General features: G+C 46.4%; 1 protein-coding gene across 1 annotated transcript in view; it reads left to right on the forward strand.

The window, feature by feature from the left end:
* Positions 1–19137, forward strand: part of VILL (villin like) — a 56178-nt gene that overhangs the window by 13704 nt on the left and 23337 nt on the right. The window contains exons 2-9 of the mRNA XM_077936701.1: positions 5851–5930; positions 9920–9994; positions 12934–13130; positions 14886–14994; positions 15831–15941; positions 16277–16476; positions 17772–17850; positions 18015–18113. Of these exons, the coding sequence (XP_077792827.1) occupies positions 5853–5930; positions 9920–9994; positions 12934–13130; positions 14886–14994; positions 15831–15941; positions 16277–16476; positions 17772–17850; positions 18015–18113 (948 nt within the window). The 5' untranslated portion in view covers positions 5851–5852. The remainder of the gene's footprint in view (positions 1–5850; positions 5931–9919; positions 9995–12933; positions 13131–14885; positions 14995–15830; positions 15942–16276; positions 16477–17771; positions 17851–18014; positions 18114–19137) is intronic.

Below are 19137 nucleotides of genomic sequence, written 5' to 3' on the forward strand. Positions count from 1 at the left end.
AATTCTGTCTGAAATTCTGCAGAGCACCTCCCAGTCAGCATAGACCAGGCTTCCTCAACCTCAGCCCTCCAGACGTTTTGAGACTACAATTCCCATCATCCCTGTCCACTGGTCCTGCTAGCTAGGGTTCATGGGAGTTGTAGGCCAAAAACGTCTGGAGGGCCAAGGTTGAGGAAGCCTGGCGTAGACCAAGTGCAGCCAATATGGCATCCTCTGGATGTTGTCAGACTACAACTCCCATCATCCCTGACCATTGGCCATGTTGGCTGGGGCCATTGGCGCCATCTCTGGGGGGACCCTGGGTGCCAAGGCACCCACAAACTTTTCACTGTGGGTGCCCAGCTGGGCGACCCAATGCATCTTGCATGTGATGTCAGACGCCAAGGCCCGTTGGGGCCCGTCACACCATATGACATCATGCATGTGCTGCATTGGGCCAAATCGCACTATGTGACGTCACAGGTGCAATGTGCATGATGTCACATGCCAGGAACCCCAAATGTGGGGCGGAACCCGGCATGCACAATGCATTTGGAAGGCATTGTGTTTACTGCCCCCTTGTTGCAGTCAATACAGAGATGGGTGGTCCACAGATTTGAACTCGGTGCAAGGCAGGTTCCTGTAGGTAGATGCAATGCTTTTTCTGGGGTTACACGGGGGTACACATACCCCTAAACATTGAGTTGGATTTGTGGTGGTGCAGAGGGGTTATTTTGTGCTTGTTGGTGCAGCATTTTGACCGACAATTGGGAAACACTTGCCTGCAAGCACTCCAGTTGGAGAACAGGCTTTACCAAAGGTGTCATGGGCTTTGAAGACACTCGAACTCAGGACGCCAGGGAGAAACGTGCTAAGAGGAAGGCACGCTTGGCAAATCCACACCATGATCAACTCCCACCCGGGAACAAATGTCCCCCCTGTGGAAGGACGTGTGGATCCAGAACTGGCCTCCACAGTCACTTATGGACTCGTTGTTAAAACTGTGTTTATGGAAGACAATCTTACTCGGCTACGAGTGATCGCCAAAGAAGAAGAAGAAGAGCCCTAAACATTTTGTGAATCTAAGTTTGGCCTCATTGAAGGGCAGTATTTCAATATGCTTCTTGGGAGAAAAGCAATGACAAACCTAGACAGCATCTTAAAAAGTAGAGACATCACCTTGCCAACAAAGGTCCGTATAGTTAAAGCTATGGTTTTCCCATTAGTGATGTATGGAAGTGAGAGCTGGACCATAAAGAAGGCTGATCGCCGAAGAATTGATGCTTTTGAATTATGGTGCTGGAGGAGACTCTTGAGAGTCCCATGGACTGCAAGAAGATCAAACCTATCCATTCTGAAGGAAATCAGCCCTGAGTGCTCACTGGAAGGACAGATCCTGAAGCTGAGGCTCCAAGACTTTGGCCACCTCATGAGAAGAGAAGACTCCCTGGCAAAGACCCTGATGTTGGGGAAGATGGAGGGCACAAGGAGAAGGGGGCAACAGAGGACGAGATGGTTAGGCAGTGTTCTTGAAGCTACCAGCATGAGTTTGACCAAACTGCGGGAGGCAGTGGAAGACAGGAGTGCCTGGCCTGCTCTGGTCCATGGGGTCACAAAGAGTCAGACATGACTAAATGCCTAAACAACAACAGCAACAGGAAAATGAGAATACCCCTAAATATATATACTTTTAGGAAAAATGCACTGGGTGGATGAAACCTCAAACCACAACAGCTTGTCACTGATGAGTTGATTAGTTCCTCTGAAATAAGGATCAATGTCAATTCCACAGAAAAGGAGACGTGAAGAAATTGTTTGCAATGATTCAGAGACAGTGTGTCTTCCTCCCACCTATTTCCTGTTGCAGCTCATGCCAGAAAAACGGTTTGACCTTCTGCCTATGCTGTTCGGAACATGGGAGCATTACTGGCTGTCATTTCAAACACCTTAACAAAAAACCAGGAAACAGTGCAAGCAGGAAGGATAGACTCAGATCAATGCGGAATTTAAATGTGCAAAGAATGCTGATGTGAAAATGAAATGCAATGGAGTTCCGTGTGTCTCTCTGTTTGTTTGCTTGACGACAAGCAAATCTGAAACAGGTGACAGGATCAAGGGAACTGCATTAAAATAGAAGCTTTTAAGGGGAAGGCAATTAGGGAGTCCAACTTTTTAATCTGAAATGCTTCTGGTCTGCCGTGAGGAATTTCAGCTTGGAGACTTTTCTGGAACTATAAAAGTCCGGGATAAATGACTTCCAAGGCTACTCATCCTTCGCTGCGGATCCTTTTGCTTCAGGATGTTGTTCTGCATGCTGGCTTTGGGAAAGGCTGACAAAAATCTTGGAGAATCAGTGCACTGGTGGCTATTGGCCATTCTATCTAGGTTTGGAGCTTCCATATGCAATGACAGTACAGTGGTTCCTCAGGTTACATACGCTTCAGGTTACATACGCTTCAGGTTACAGACTCCGCTAACCCAGAAATAGTGCTTCAGGTTAAGAACTTTGCTTCAGGATGAGAACAGAAATCATGCTCCAGTGGTGCGGCAGCAGCAGCAGGCCCCATTAGCTAAAGAAGGTCCAGCGCCGAGGGCCTTCTGGCGGTTCCCTCATTGCGAGAAGCAAAGCTACAGGGAACCAGGCAGAGGGCCTTCTTGGTAGTGGCACCCACCCTGTGGAACGCCCTTCCATCAGATGTCAAAGAGAAAAACAACTACCTGACATTCAGAAGACATCTTAAGGCAGCCCTGTTCAGGGAAGTTTTTAACGTGTGATATTTTACTGTATTTTTGGTTTTTATGGAAGCCGCCCAGAGTGGCTGGGGAGGCCCAGCCAGATGGGCGGGGTATAAATAATAAATTATTATTATTATTATTATTATTATTATTATTATTATTATTATTCAGGTTAAGAACAGTTTCAGGTTAAGTACGGACCTCCGGAACGAATTAAGTACTTAACCTGAGGTACCACTGTATACCTCTGGCAAAGGGATGGGGAGAAATTTGCTTCAGCTTACTGTAAAAATGCATGTATCGGGGAAATTGCATGTGAAGGGTGTGTGTTAGGAGAAATTTGCATTAAAATTCTAACGAATTTTCTAAAAAATAAATAAATCAGAAACAGATGCAAAAGTTTGGAGAAGTGAAGGCTGGGAAAATGACCTTCTAGGAAGCCGTTCTTGATGTAATGATTAGGGAGGTCAGGTGTTCAACTGGCCCTTGTTCCTGTGTGTTTAAAGATACAGTGGTCCCTTGCTTTTAAACAGCTTAGTTTATGAACAACTTGGATTAAGAACGCTGCAAACCCAGAAGTAGGTGTTCCGGTTTGTGAACTTTGCCTTGGAAGCGGAACATGTTCCGCTTCCTGTTGAGTGTGTTTCGTTTGTAAATTGAGTCCCCCGCTGATTATCAGAGGCTTCCTGTTGAGTCTGTTGGCTGTTGAGTCCTGAGTACCCACACAACACAGAGGTGATATTTGGAGCTTTTGTTTTTGCTAAAAAAAAATATGCATTTTTGTTCGTGTGGCTTTTTCATTTATTTGACTGCGACTTGTTTTTGTGACTGTGTGAAACCCAGTTCAGCTACTGATTGATTGATTATGTGACTGCAGAAATGGGGGGGAAAGCCCCCCATCCAAACAATGACTATCAGTGCACATAAGGAAATTTTTATTTTTTATTTTTTATCATCTACAATACTGTCTTATTTATTTTATAGTACAATACATTGATTATTGCTTTCTTTTTATGGATCAGTGGTCTCGCTAGATAGTAAAATTCATGTTAAATTGCTGCTTTAGGGGTTGTTTTTAAAAGTCTGGAACGGATTAATCCGTTTTGCATTACTTTCTATGGGAAAGCACGCCTTGGTTTTGGAACGCTTTGGTTTTGGAACAGACTTCCGGAACGGATTAAGTTTGGGAACCAAGGTACCACTGTAGTTTGATCTGCAGCAATTGGCAGCTGATCATTCCCCCTGCTGCCTGTTTGAAATGTTGGCAACAGAGCTCATGATACTTACTGTTTGCCATTCCTGCATAAAGGACGCTAAAATAATAAATAATATTTTTTATTTTTATACCCCGCCCTTCCCGGTTCAGAAAACCAGGCTCAGGGTGTCTAACAACAAATTTAAAATAATTGATGCAACAAAAAACAGCATAAAATACAGTATAAAACGTAAATAACAATAAATTCAGAACTCAAAAATCAATTTAGTGGGAATATCCATCCAATAAACATTTGATGATCACCAGGGCTAGCTGGCTAAATTAGTCCTATTTTGGGCCAGCGAGGAGACCAGGGAAGAATTAGCTGTGGGATCCCAGAGCGGGTAATCTTCATAAAAAGCGGAGGGGGAGGGAAGGAAGGGGAATAAAAGATCAGGCTAAGTTCAAATTAAAGGCCAGGTGGAATAGCTCTGTCTTATAGGCCCTGTGGAAGGAAGTTAAATCCTGCAGGGCCCTGGTCTCATGGGACAGAGCATTCCACCAGATCGGAGCCATCACTGAGAAGGCCCTGGCCCTGGTGGAGGATAATCTGACTTCCTTAGGGCCTGGGACCTCTAAACTATGATTATTCATGGACCCTTACTAATGGAATAAATTGAACTGGATTTCCCCCCATCATTTATGCATTTATGTAATTATTTTATTGCGTTGTTATCTCACCATTTTTTCCTCCAAATTGCTCAAGGTGGCATCCACAGTTTTCCCCCTCCTCATTTACTCCCCACAACAACCCTGTGAGGTAGACTAGGCTGAGAGGCAGCGAGTGGCCCAAGGTCACCCAGTGAGCATCATGGCCGAGTGGGGCTTTGTACCCTGGTCTCCCAGTGTGGCGTTTGCCCTCCTAGGTGTGTGACATCATACTGGCTTCATAGGGAAAGTGTTAACTAATTGTAAAATGACTAACCAATGGGAACTCAGGGGGCAGAGTTAACTGGGTATAAGTTTAAGCACAGAGGTTTTTAGGAAGTTAGAGTTGTTGAGAAGACAGTCTGGATTTAGAAGAGACAGAGAGGATAAGTCTGTAGGTTGGGCTAGTCTGGTGTGAGAGAGTGAGAGAATCTGTTAAGAGGAGTCAGTCAAACAGTTGAGATAATCAGTCAGAAGGTATTAGGAAGGTATAGGCCAGTAAAGAAACTAAAGTTAAGAAACTGACAGGAATATTATCTGAGAAACCATAAACTTGTTAATGCTTATAAAATAAACGTGTTTGTTTGGTTCAATTTTAACAACTGTCTGGACTCAGTGTGTACCCGAGAGAAACAGGTTGGTGGCAGCAGGGAAGCGAGCACAGTGGTGGCACAGGGATCAATAGACTGTCAAACGTCCGGGGACCCTGTGTGATCGCCACACCCAGATCCTAGCCCAATACAGTGGTGCCTCGCAAGACGAAAATAATCTGTTCCGCGAGTCTCTTCGTCTAGCGGTTTTTTCGTCTTGTGAAGCAACCCTATTAGCGGCTTAGCGGATTAGCGCTATTAGCGGTTTAGCGGCTTAGCGGCTATTAAAGGCTTAGCGGCTAAAAGGCTATAAGCGGCTTAGCGGCTATTAAAGGCTTAGCAGCTTAGCGGCTAAAAGGCTATTAGCGGCTTAGCGGCTTAGAAAAAGGGGGGGAAGTGAAAAAAATCGCAAGACTCGCAAGACGTTTCCGTCTTCCGAAGCAAGCCCATAGGGAAAATCGTCTTGCGAAGCGCATCGAAAAACGGAAAACCCTTTCGTCTAGTGGGTTTTTCGTCTTGCGAGGCATTCGTCTTGCGGGGCACCACGGTACTCCAACCACGACACCTTGCTGCCTTTCATTTCATCAAAATATGTACTTTTTAAAAAGAAAACCTTCACCTCCTCTTTTTTCTTTTTTTCAGTAATGATGGCTGACGCTGAAGCAGACGTGGGACTCCCCACTATTGAGAGGAAGCCAGGCCTCCAGATATGGACCATAGAGGTACAGTACAGCCAGCATCCTCCGTACACCGCCTGTATTTTTCGCAGGGTGACACAACATGGTGTCCACTCCTCAAGCTGTTAGTATTTTGCGGGAGAGACTGAGGCGCATAGCAGAAATTTCAGTTTGTTCAACTGAAGCGGATCCGAGTGCGGGCTTTTTGCGGTTAGGAAAGCGACGGGAGAATGCCCTGAGAAGTGTGGAATGAACAAATGATTTATGGGAAGTTGTAGAAACACCTCACAGGCGAATCTGAAGACATCTGAAGGCAGCCGTGTTTAGGGAAGCTTGTAATGTTTGATGGACTATTGTATTTTAATATTTTGTTGGAAGCCACCCAGAGTGGCTGGGGAAACCCAGCCGGATGGGCAGTGTATAGACATATTATTATTATTATTATTATTATTATTATTATTTTATTGAGATGAATTCTCATTGTCATATATACTCCCCACAGACAAATCAGAACAAAAGCTTAGTAAAGTCTAACTGCCGCGTAAGCTTTGTGCAAGCAAATCACGATAAACGCTTGATGAAAAGGTCGTGTGGCAGAGCTCACCTTTTCATTTTAATTGGGTTGTTAAATTATACATTAATTAGCTGAACATACTGTCTTGCCAAAGGCAAGGTGGTTCTTTCAAAATGAGATTCAGAAGCAATATAAACTACAAAAGTGAGTGAGAAGATGAAAGGCTTTATTCTAAAACAGCAAGCAATGTATACATTACCAAGCACTTAAGGACTTCAATCTGCCACTTGGAAGCCCTCAAGAAGTGAAGAAGCACCTTCCCCAGGTAGCCTCAGTTTGAACGGCCCAGCGGCCAACCAGTCTGTGCACAAGCTTCAAAGAAACTCTGCCCAAACCGTCCGATTTTATAGATGCCCACCCCCTGCCAATGCCTCACTTTCTCAAAACAATGCCCAACATCAAAGAAGGTACCCAGAATTATCCTCCACAACTGATTAAGGCAGCTGTGTGTGGAGTGTCACCTCTTGCCAATGTTCTCAAGACATCTAAGACTGTTCTCACACCATCGAAAAAGTTCACAAGAGTGAGGGAGGTGGAAGGAACAGAGGCAGGAAGGAGTCCTTGTCAGATAGCTAAACTCCTCAATACATTTTGTTTTCTCATACACACATATTGAATAACACAACCGTTGTGATTGCACATGTAATCATACAAAACAGGACTGTTATTATGAGGATTATACTGTCTGCCAATATGCTTTTTACTGTGTTTTCAACTATGTTTTATTGTTGATGTTTCGTAATGTGTTTTTAATGTTGTACACTGCCCTGAGATCTTTTGGTAAAGGGCAGTATATAAACTGTAACAACAACAGCAGCAGCAACAACAACAACAACAACCACCACCACCACCACCACCACAACAACAACAACAACACCTTTGCAACAGGGAAGTGAGAGCTGGACCATAAAGAAGGCTGATCGCCGAAGAATTGATGCTTTTGAATTCTGGTGCTGGAGGAGACTCTTGAGAGTCCCATGGACTGCAAGAAGATCAAACCTCTCTGTTCCTAAGGAAATCAGCCCTGGGTGCTCACTAGAAGGACAGATCCTGAAGCTGAGGCTCCAATACTTTGGCCACCTCATGAGAAGAGAAGACTCCCTGGAAAAGACCCTGATGTTGGGAAAGATGGAGGGCACAAGGAGAAGGGGACGACAGAGGACGAGATGGTTGGACAGTCTTCTCGAAGCTACCAGCATGAGTTTGACCAAACTGTGGGAGGCAGTGGAAGACAGGAGTGCCTGGCGTGCTCTGGTCCATGGGGTCACGAAGAGTCGGACACGACTAAACAACAAAAGTGACCTTTAGGCTAACCTGACTGGTGAACAATGTGTTGTTTTGTTCCTTCTCCAGCTTGTTAATCTGGTGTGGGGAACCCGCAGGTCACCAGATGTCATTGGAGGAGAAAGCTATTCATGGCCTCTAGCCATGATATAGGGTTGCAAGCGATGTCAGCCGTGTTGTTTTGGGGCAATTTCTCTCTCTAAAAAAAAGCTCACTTATTGAAATATGGCAACCCTATAGGATGGCTCTGCCTCTACAACTGGGGAGAGCAATGCTTCTGAATGCAAGCTGCTGGAAATTTCAAGAAGGTGATGTCTGCCAATTGGTGAGAAAGAAGATGAGCATATTATTACAGCTCTTCCAAAAACGTTTTTCTTACACCTCCGGATAAGGAAACATTTAACATGGACTTCATGACAGCTTCACTCCTTAGCATTCCTGCTTGTCCACAGCCTAGGCACCAACATGTGCTGGCTAGTCAAGACCCTGAAATGCATATGAGCTCCATGTGAATTGGCTCCGGGTTCGAAAGCTGCCTTCTGGGAGTCAGTTCCCAAGCTGCCCAGAACAGCAACTTCATTCTTCCCAGATCATCTGACTTCGTTTCCTTGTGCCTTGGTGCAAAGGCTAGCAGCTCCCTAAAGAATTCTGCAAACATAGCCCAGGGGAACAGATGGCAGGAAATGGGCCTCAGTCCTCCATCTCTGAAATGGATTTTTTAAAAAAATGTCCAGCCTCGCAAGTCTAGGTTGGTCAGATTTAGTACATTATTGCACTGAAATTAACTCTCGCCTATTAAAGCTCCCCTGGAGCAGGCTTACATGTTTGCTTTCATGACGGTGTGATAGCCACCCTTTGGAATGGGAAGGTTTTGGCCGAAGGTTCACTGTTTAGATTTCTGCCTGTCACCCAGCAGTTGAAAGCAATTGCACTCTGCCAGAAATACAGATAGGACTCCTTGTTCTGATTCTGGAATCGTTTGCTACGGGATTTTTATTTGCTTTTTGTTTCATTACATTTCTATACAGTGGTACCTCGGGTTACATACGCTTCAGGTTACATACGCTTCAGGTTACACACTCCGCTAACCCAGAAATAGTGCTTCAGGTTAAGAACTTTGCTTCTGGATAAGAACAGAAATCGTGCTCTGGCGGCGTGACAGCAGCAGGAGGCCCCATTAGCTAAAGTGGTGCTTCAGGTTAAGAACAGTTTTACGTTAAGAACGGACCTCCGGAACAAGTTAAGTACTTAACCTGAGGTACCACTGTACTGCCCTTCATCTGAGAATTACAACATAAAATGTCAAAAATGCAGAACATACTAACAAATGAAAAACAATACTCGCTATGTTTAAAAGGCTGTGTTTCTTTTGTTTATTAAATTTCTAGTTGACTTTAAGTTGTCTTTGGTTAACTTTGGCCCACTATACCAAAGTCTTGCCAGATCAATCCAGAATGCTTTAAAAAAGGGAAGAATCTGGGCTTGCCATTTTACAGGCCGAAATGTACAAGCACACCTGCCTCCACCCTTTCGTGACCTAGGCTGAAGTCGGAGAAGTCAGCGCATCGTGAGTTCCTGCTTCTCTGCCGAACAAGTTTGTCCAGTTTTGCAATTCGGGCCAGAGGTGAAGCGGAAAACTTTTCACGATTAATTAAGCCGAGAAGGATGTGTGAGATCTTCCAAATGTGTATGTTGAGCCTCCATTTGCGGAAACTTTGGCAAGGAGGGAGGGAGGGGGTTTTGCAGCGAGGTTTGCTTATCTATTTCACAAAAATTATACACCCCTTGATTGGTAGGTGGGGGACTTCGAAGCAGGTTACAAAAAGATAAAACAATAAAATCCATAAAATTTTACAGCCGTACTTTAAAGCATTCAAAAGTTAAACTACTAACACGGTTTAAAGAACTGTCCTTGCACATAAGCTTGAGACTGATGTATTCTAAAACACAATGAATCATTAAAAATAACAATTGCTACTGTTATTTAAACACGTTGGCTTCCTTGTGTTCATTTTTTTTAATATAAATTCTATGTGGATTTATTAATGTTTTCTTTGCAATCTCCCCACCTTTTGGCTGCAGAACTGAATCTCCTACAGCAAAGGTTGTCACCCTATCTCTGCATATCTTCTTAACTGGATTTTTATGCTTCTGTTGTTTGTTGTTGTTATTTTAGAAAATGAAAATGGTGCCTCTTCCTGAGAAGGCCTACGGGAGCTTTTTTGAAGGGGACTGTTACATCATCTTAAACGTAAGTAGCTCTGCTAATGGTGCCATAGGGTGGGAATGAATCATACAACCACAGAGCCCTAGAGTTGCAAGGGATCCCAAGGGTCATCTAGTCCAACCCCCTGCAATCCAGTACTTTCATTAAATACATATTTTGTTATGTGCAAATGGCTTTAGATACCTGTTGGGTCCATAAATTACCATATAGCATATGTTCAACACAAAAAACAGCCACAATTTCTTGTGGACAAAGGACAGCTGGACATATAAAGGACCCCGTTACCTTCAGTAGCTTAGGGCCTCATCAAACCTAAATCCATCCCTGGCTGGTGCTCAGCTTTGAAGCGACTCTGGGGTTGCGGCGCTCATCTCGCTTTAATGGCCAAGAGAGCCAGTGAACAGCTTCCGGGTCATGTGGCCAGCATGACTAAGCCGCTTCTGGCGAACCAGAGCAGCGCACGGAAACGCCGTTTACCTTCCCGCCAGAGCGGTACCTATTTATCTACTTGCACTTTGACGTGCTTTCGAACTGCTAGATTGGCAGGAGCAGGGACTGAGCAACGGGAGCTCACCCCGTCGCGGGGATTCGAACCGCCAACCTTCCGATCGGCAAGTCCTAGGCTCTATGGTTTAACCCACAGCGCCACCCGTGTCCCTATATAGAAGTGTACTTATGGTTAATTTGCTATTATTGAATATGTATGTTATTGAATATTGTATACCCAATGTATTGGAGGGTTTCACTGTTTGTGTTTTGGTGGCTGATAAGAATTTTTTTTAAAAAAAGATCCCCCTGGAAACCTTCGCCATGTTTGCATAGTTCCCTGGATCTCACCATAGTCAGAAAACAAGGCTCCACTTCTCAGTTTCTCTGTGTTCACGGCCAAACTGTCCGCGTTCCCCTCCTCCCTCTTGCCCTCTGGACATGAATTTGCTCTCTTGCCATACCAATCGCTATGGTAACCTCGCCGAGGAGGTGTTTGGCAAATGTTTACTTTGTCGGAGAGCGAGAAGGTGCCAGAAAATGGGTTGCTGCGCATGTTGGGGCATGTATCGCGTTTCCACCTCTCCCTCTCCCCCCCCTTCTTCCTGGCAGTGCGCTATCTCTCAAGACCGTCTTAAGGGTGCTGCCAGGGGGGGGCGCCCATGGCGGGGGGGGGTCATCTTTAATACACAGGCTGGGGAGGGGTTTCACTTGACAAATCACGTATGTTTCATTGTAGCCGCATTTGCACCTTACGTTTAAAGCAGCATGATGGCATTTTATTTTATATTTTTAAAAAAAATAATTCCACAATTGTAACAAATATAACATAGAAAAAAGGAAAGGAAACACACAAAGAAAGAACAATACAATGTTGAACAGAAATAAAAACAATGTGATCTTAAACACCTATCCCTTAAAAAACACACCTAATTTCTCTTACATTGTTAATTGACTCCCTCAGATCCCTCCCTTCTGAATTTCATTATATCTGCATGTAACAGCTCTCCAATTAACTAAAATTAATTCCAGCAATTAACTATCTTATTCTCATTTCTTACTATTATAAATCTCACTTACTTACAATCGAATCCTAATTTAATCCTAGGCCGATTTGGTACTTTCAAGTGACTTCTTATTATTTATATTACAATGTTTATTCAAATAATCCTTAAATTTCTTCCAATCTTCTTGATGCATGGTGGCATTTTAAACAGTTATGATTCCCCCCCTTGAACAGTGGCGTAGCGTGGGGGGTGCAGGGGGGGCCGGCCGCACCGGGCGCAACATCTGGGGTTAGGGCAAATCCACAGGTTAGGGGGCGCAAATCCACGGGTTAGGGGGCGCAAATCCATGGGTTAGGGGGCACAAATTACTTGCCTTGCCCCGGGTGCTGACAACCCACGCTACGCCACTGCCCCTGAAGAGTTCTGGGAACTGTAGTTCGCTATGGGTGCTGAGGGTTGTTAGGGTACAACCAGACAACCTAGAGTTCTCAAAGTGGGTTTAGCACTCAGTCCCACTTCACAAGGAACTCTGGCCTCTGATCACTTCAAAACCCCTCTCATAACCACCTCCGATATTTTATTTTTAATGAGATTTGCTTTCTACTCATTTCTGTGTCAGCTAGGGATGGAAGAGGGAGAGAAGCTCGACTCAGTTTCCTTTTAGAGACAAATCTATCACATTCTCATCTCCCGAAGCAACTTGAGAATCAAAGGAATCCTTCAAAATTCGCAGCAACGTGAATTTTGCGGAGCTGTTCTTCCAGCCAGCATTTACCAAAATGCATATATATAGGGGAAGTGTGTGTGAAGATTAAAATATCCGTGAAAACAACATACATGGATGCGCTGCGTTAGGAGAAAGCGCTTACAAAAAAAAATAAATGCATGCCCCAAACAGAATAGCAGACCAAAATGTGTTTATCGGGGAGGAATTTGCACCAAAATGCTCAAGAATTTTCAGGAAGATTTGGGTGTGTTTTTTAAATAATAATAATCACAGGTTCCTGTAAAAATGTGGAAACCTGAAATTAAAACTGGGAAAATGAGAAACTTGGAGAACTGAAAAGGACACAAAAGGTAAAGGGACCCCTGAGCGTTAGGTCCAGTCGTGGCCGACTCTGGGGTTGTGTCGCTCATCTCCCTTTACTGACCAAGGGAGCCGGTGTACAGCTTCCGGGTCACGTGGCCAGCATGACTAAGCTGCTTCTGGTGAACCAGAGCAGCGCACGGAAACGCCGTTTACCTTCCCGCCAGAGCAGTACCTATTTATCTACTTGCACTTTGACGTGCTTTTGAACTGCTAGTTTGGCAGGAGCAGGGACCGAGCAACGGGAGCTCACCCTGTTGCGGGGATTCGAACCGCCGACCTTCTGATCGGCAAGTCCTAGGCTCTGTGGTTTAACCTACAGCGCCACCCGCGTCCCAAGAAATGGACATATGCCCTCTCTAATTCCATTTATTCCATCACAGAACACGAAGACACGTTCTGGATTCGCTACAGACCTGCACTACTGGATTGGGCGCGATTCCTCCCAGGACGAACAAGGCGCGGCTGCTTTCTACGTGACTCAGATGGATGACCTGCTCGGCGGGAACCCCGTCCAGCACAGAGAAGTGCAGGGGCACGAGTCGGCAGCCTTTAAAAGTTATTTCAAGAACGGCATCATGTGAGCGCTGGGGAAAGGTTTGAGGAACCCACTCCATTTCAGTGGGGCTCCTGTGGGGAAAACAGATAGAATCAGGCAACAGGCTGCCTCCTTTTTAAAACTCTTGCACTATTCCCATATTCAAAAGTCCTATGAGCAACAATAAGGACTAGTAACTTTTATTTTATTTTTAAAGGGCAAGATTCTAACAACAGCACACAGTGTAGAACCATAGCTGTCAAGCGTCCCTTATTTGGCGGGAAACTCCCTTATCCCAGCGCTGTGTCCCGCTGCTGTCCCTTATTGATGATGTCCCTTAAATTTCCCGGGTTTCAAAGGAAGCAGCTCCTCTCCCTCCCTCCCTGCCGGCCAGGGAGGAGGGAGGCTCCAACTGTGTTTGCTTGGCTGCATTGCTCATCCAATAAGGAGTCTAAGAATGACTGGGGGGGTGGAGCTTGCATGCCTTGTGCCGATCAAATCGGCCGCGTTGCCTGGGGACTCGCCTTTGCTCAGTGCTTCCCAGCGGAGAGGTGATGGTGGTTTTCCTTGCTGCATCCCCTTTGCATCCCCTTTGCCGGGAAGCTTGAGGCTTCGTTTGGCTGCTGGCTGGGCTTTCTGCCTTTGGCTTGGAGGGGCTCAGAAGTTGAACATACCTGTGCTTGGAAAATCCCTTATTTTGGCTGCTGATCCCTTATTTTCAAATCTGTAAGTTGACAGCTATGTGTAGAACTGAGGCTCACCTCTTCCTGTCCACAGCTTCAGGCTGCTGTTCGCCCACAGCAGGTTTGGGGAAGCTTTGGCCCTCCAGATGTTGCTGAACTACAACTCTCCACCCCGGTTGTTGGCCATGCTTGCTGGGGCTGCTGGGAGTTGTAGTTCAACCACATCTGGAGCGCCACAGGTTTCCCGTGTCTCACTTGGACTACTGCAATGCGCTCTATGTGGGGCTACCTTTGAAGGTGACCCAGAAACTACAACAAATCCAGAATGCGGCAGCTAGACTGGTGACTGGGGGCGGCCGCCGAGACCACATAACACCAGTTCTACATTGGCTCCCAGTACGTTTCCAAGCACAATTCAAAGTGTTGGTGCTGACCTTTCAAGCCCTAAACGGCCTCAGTCCAGTATACCTGAAGGAGCGTCTACACCCCCATCATGCTGCCCGGACGCTGAGGTCCAGTGCCGAGGGCCTTCTGGCAGTTCTTTCGCTGCGAGAAGCTAAGTTACAGGGAACCAGGCAGAGGGCCTTCTTGGTAGTGGCGCCCGCCCTGTGGAACGCCCTCCCACCAGATGTCAAAGAGAAAAACAACTACCAGACATCTGAAGGCAGCCCTGTTTAGGGAAGCTTTTAATGTTTAATAGGTTATTGTATTTTAATATTCTGTTGGAAGCTGCCCAGAGTGGCTGGGGAAACCCAGCCAGATGGGTGGGGTGTAAAATTTATTATTATTATTATTATTATTATTATTATTATTATTATTATTATTATTTAGAAGCTACTGTTCTCTTAAGGCCTATGGGCACCTGCAGGAATTTTTCCTGGGAGGGTCAAAGTAAAAGACTGGAATAAGGAGCAGGTTAGTTTCACATCTGCAAAAAAGGTGAATAATAGTGCCTATATATTTTACCTTCCATCTCAGTTTTTACAAGTGCTAGAAACTTACTCTGGAAACTGGGGAGCTGGATATCATGGTTCTCAACTGCCCATTTGCTCCCTACCCCACGGGCACACATACCCCCCCACCCCAATTATTAAAACCTCCTTATCTCCAACAGCTATAAGAAGGGAGGAGTTGCTTCGGGGTTCAAGCATGTGGAGACTAACATGTACAATATCAAACGCCTCCTTCACGTCAAGGGGAGGAAACACGTCTCGGCTACAGAGGTAAGGAACTGAGCGAGAGCCTGGGGTTGGTTGCCATTTGGATGGTGGCAGAAATTGCCCATGTTTGCTTATTCATCCACTTCCAAAACAGAAATCAGTCCAGTGAATGTGATTGGTATTTGCTGTGCTGTTGTTTTCACTCTGCAAGTCATATGTGATTGGGGGCGGAAGGGAGGGGGAATCAGCATTGCGCTCCCTTCTCGTTAAAATGAAAGGTGCAAAATTCTTTACATTATCCCACACCATTCATTTTGATGCAAAGAAAGTAGCTGTGTAGAAATTTGCCATAGAATAAGGCAACTGTAAAGGGACCTCTGACCGTTAGGTCCAGTCATGGCCGACTCTGGGGTTGCGGCGCTCATCTCGCTTTATTGGCCAAGGGAGCCGGTGTACAGCTTCCGGGTCATGTGGCCAGCATTACTAAGCCGCTTCTGGCGAACCAGAGTAGCGCACGGAAACGCCGTTTACCTTCCCGCCAGAGCGGTACCTATTTATCTACTTGCACTTTGATGTGCTTTCGAACTGCTAGGTTGGCAGGAGCAGGGACCGAGCAACAGGAGCTCACCCCGTCACGGGGATTCAAACTGCCGACCTTCAGATCAGCAAGTACTAGGCTCTGTGGTTTAACCCACAGCGCCACCCGCGTCCCAATTTGCCATAGAATGCAATGAGACAAATGCTTTGTTGGAAGTCGAATTGCAGCAGAACGGAAAGGGCGCTGCCTGCGACAGATACAGGAAACCAATGCCTTCTGACATCCCTAACTGCACCACCCTGCGTTCTTTCCTGTGGCTTCTTGTTTTAAAAAAAATCCCTTTTCTTTTTCTTCCTGACAGGTAGATCTCTCCTGGAACAGTTTCAACAAAGGTGACGTCTTCCTGTTGGACCTCGGCAAAGTCTTGATTCAGTGGAACGGTCCCTCGTGCAACGTTGCAGAGAAATCAAGGGTGAGTGCTGGAAATCAGAGTGGCAATATCCTGGTGTGGTTTTCGAGAAATGGCAATGCATAGGTCCGTTGGTAGAACATGAGACTCTTAATCTCAGGGCCGTGGGTCCAAGCCCCACATCGGATGAAAGATTCCTGCATTCCAGGCGGTGACGGGTGTTGGACTACAATTCCCATCAGTCTGTGCTATCTGGGGCTGATGGGATTTGTAGTCCAAAACACCCGGACCCCCAACTTCTAGGGGAGGCTGGAGGAGACAATACAATGTTAGTCTGACCAACGGTCTGATTCAGCATTATGCGTATTGATGCCTCCGTAATTCTCCCCATCTTCTAGGGCATGGTCTTGGCGCGAAGTATCCGGGACGGCGAGAGGGGGGGCCGTGCTCAGATTGGCGTCGTCGACAATGAGAAGGACTGCCCAGACCTCATGCAGATCATGAAAGCAGTCCTGGGGGAGAGGCACGGAGAACTGCGGGAAGCATTGCCTGACGAGAAAGCTGATGAACTTCAGAAAGCCAATGTCCGTCTTTACCAGTAAGTCTTGGGGAGTTATTTCTCAGTTTCTTTCTCCCCGCCCCCTCTCACCAAAAAAAGGCAGGTGCCCAAAATTGTCCTGTTTTCTTTAGGCCTAGGAAATTTAAAAAGCAACTCCAGTTGAATTTGAACCCCCCCAAATTCCGTGATGGGAAAAGTGATGTAGATTTTGCGAGGGCCTCCTTTATATCACCGTAAATACCAGCTGAAGATTACGGTCACGTTAGTCGCTGATAAAGTGCCTTAAATTTGTACATGCTGTGTTCAGATATAAGCTTGTGATCTAAAAGGGCACAACACAAAAGGAAAAAGCTGCGGGGAGGGAAGAGGAAAGCAGATGTTGAAGCTGCTGCTCTTTCACTGGCCAGTGAGTGGGACCATGCTGGTTTCTCCCTTGTGGTGAGGAGATATGTGACCAGTCGTAGGAAGTCAAATTTGGCTTGGCAAATCCAATAGAAGGAATCAAGGGCTGGCCTCATCTGGAATCACTGAAAGCTCACACCTCACTATAGGGGGCCTCCTTGCAGTCCTTGCCTGATTTCTGACATCAGAGCCGAGCTTGGAGAAAAGATGGCAGATGGGGAAGGAAAGGTTTTGCACTGGGGGCAAGCTGTATGATTGTAAAGTGATGTAAAGTGTAGTTTGGCTCTTAAGTCTGAGGGTGAGACTTTCAAGGACGGCATTCCAGCCAGACAAAAACTGTTCCAAGGGGTGCAAAGCAGGGGTGGGGTGGGGCTGGCCTGTAGAGATCACAGGGGCCAGATGGGGAGTGTTTGGGGGCCACATTAGCCTGAGGATAACTGGATAACTCCTCAAGGAATGGGTGGTATTTAGGTCTTTAGGGTTGAGGGCAAGGACTGTCTCCCAGCCCTCAGGCTCAAACCTTGGACAAGTCCTTAAGATTCCTCAGTCCAGTATACCTGAAGGAGTGTCTCCACCCCCATCGTTCTGCCTAGACACTGAGGTCCAGCGCCGAGCGCCTTCTGACGGTTCCCTCACTGCGAGAAGCCAAGTTACAGGGAACCAGGCAGAGGGCCTTCTCGGTAGTGGCACCCGCCCTGTGGAACGCCCTCTCACCAGATGTCAAAGAGAAGAGCAACCATCAGACTTTTAGAAGACATCTGAAGGCAGCCCTGTTTCGGGAAGCTTTTAATGTTTAACAGACCACTGTATTTTAATACTTTGTTGGAAGCCGCCCAGAGTGGCTGGGGAGACCCAGCCAGATGGGTGGGGTATAAATAATAAATTATTATTATTATATTATTATTATTGCTACTGTCCATTTCCTCCTACAGCGTGTATGAAAACGGGAAGGATTTAGTAGTTCAAGAAATTGCTACTCGTCCCCTGACTCAAGACCTCTTGCAGCATGAGGTAAGGTACCGAATAATCTCTGCAGAATGGTTGTTGTGACATCCTCTCTCTGTGAGAGTATCCATCAGTTTAGCAGATATGTGCCCTGGTCTACAGGAGCTCAAAGTCCTGGGTTCAAATCCAGTGAAGGTTCTTGTGTGTCCCCCCCCCCTTTATTTTAACAGGACTGTCACATTTTGGACCAGGGAGGTTTCAAAATTTACGTCTGGCGTGGGAAAGACTCCAGCAAAGAAGAGAAGAAGGCAGCGTTCAGCCGAGCAGTGGTGAGTTGGGAGCTCAAATAGCGGTGCAAAAAAATAAATGTGGGTTTTTTATTCCGCTTAAAAAGGGGATGGGTGGGAAACTCAGTCAGATCACGACAGGGACATTCGGACACAAAGCAGGCAGAAACAGCTAACGGAGGTGTCTTGGCATGGACAGAGTGCCAAATCTGAATCAGGGAGAGCTGGGTTCAGGTCTCTTCTCACGAGGCCTATACCTGAATGCACCCTGGAGGGTTCTTGCAAGGAATGTAAATATAATTAGGAAATTATTAACCATGGGCATTATAATTATTGTCATGCCCTAAAGAGAGAAACACAGAGTGAAGTTTCGAACCTGGCACATGTTTGCATAGCGAGTCCCCCCCCCATGGAAATAAAGACACATGACACAATTATTAAGGTTAATGGGCTAATTAAGGCCACAACTTTATTGGTTACAGGTGATGAGCGGTATTGGCTTAGGCATTGGTCCTAACTGACTATATCCGGCTTCAGCCCGTCCGCTAGAAGTCTGGGAAGGTTTAACCACCAGTAGGGGGAGTCCTGCTGATGCACATCAACTAGGAACTCCCCCGGGGTCACCGCTCAGGGGCGTGCCTTAGGCCCTCACCTCCCCAGGCTTTGGACAGGGCCACGCCCCCCGGAATCCTTTAATGGACTACCCTTCAGTATGTGGGGCAGGTGATGGCGCTACCTCCCCTCTTCCATCTACAGAACTATACCAATGCCTAACCGCCAATACCAAGAAAGTTGTGATGATTTGCTACGAGGCAGGCGAAAACCAAGTGGCTGGTGCCAATTTGCCAAGTGGAAAAATTCCTGCCAGGCCCCTCAACGGCGACCAACCGAGGTCCATAGCAAGGTCAAGGAACGAAAGCCTTAAAGGGCGGGCCGGTGGGGAACAGGAACAGCTGGCAGGCGGGAAAAGAGGGAGATCCCTGGCCGTGCCTGCATTTAAATCCGGCAGGCCACGCCCCCCAAGCCAGCCGATTGGCTGGCCAGGGGGTGACGCGGCCAGGGATTC

The sequence above is a fragment of the Podarcis muralis genome, chromosome 12, assembly GCF_964188315.1.
Source record: "Podarcis muralis chromosome 12, rPodMur119.hap1.1, whole genome shotgun sequence".
In the NCBI taxonomy this organism is placed as follows: Eukaryota; Metazoa; Chordata; class Lepidosauria; order Squamata; family Lacertidae; genus Podarcis; species Podarcis muralis.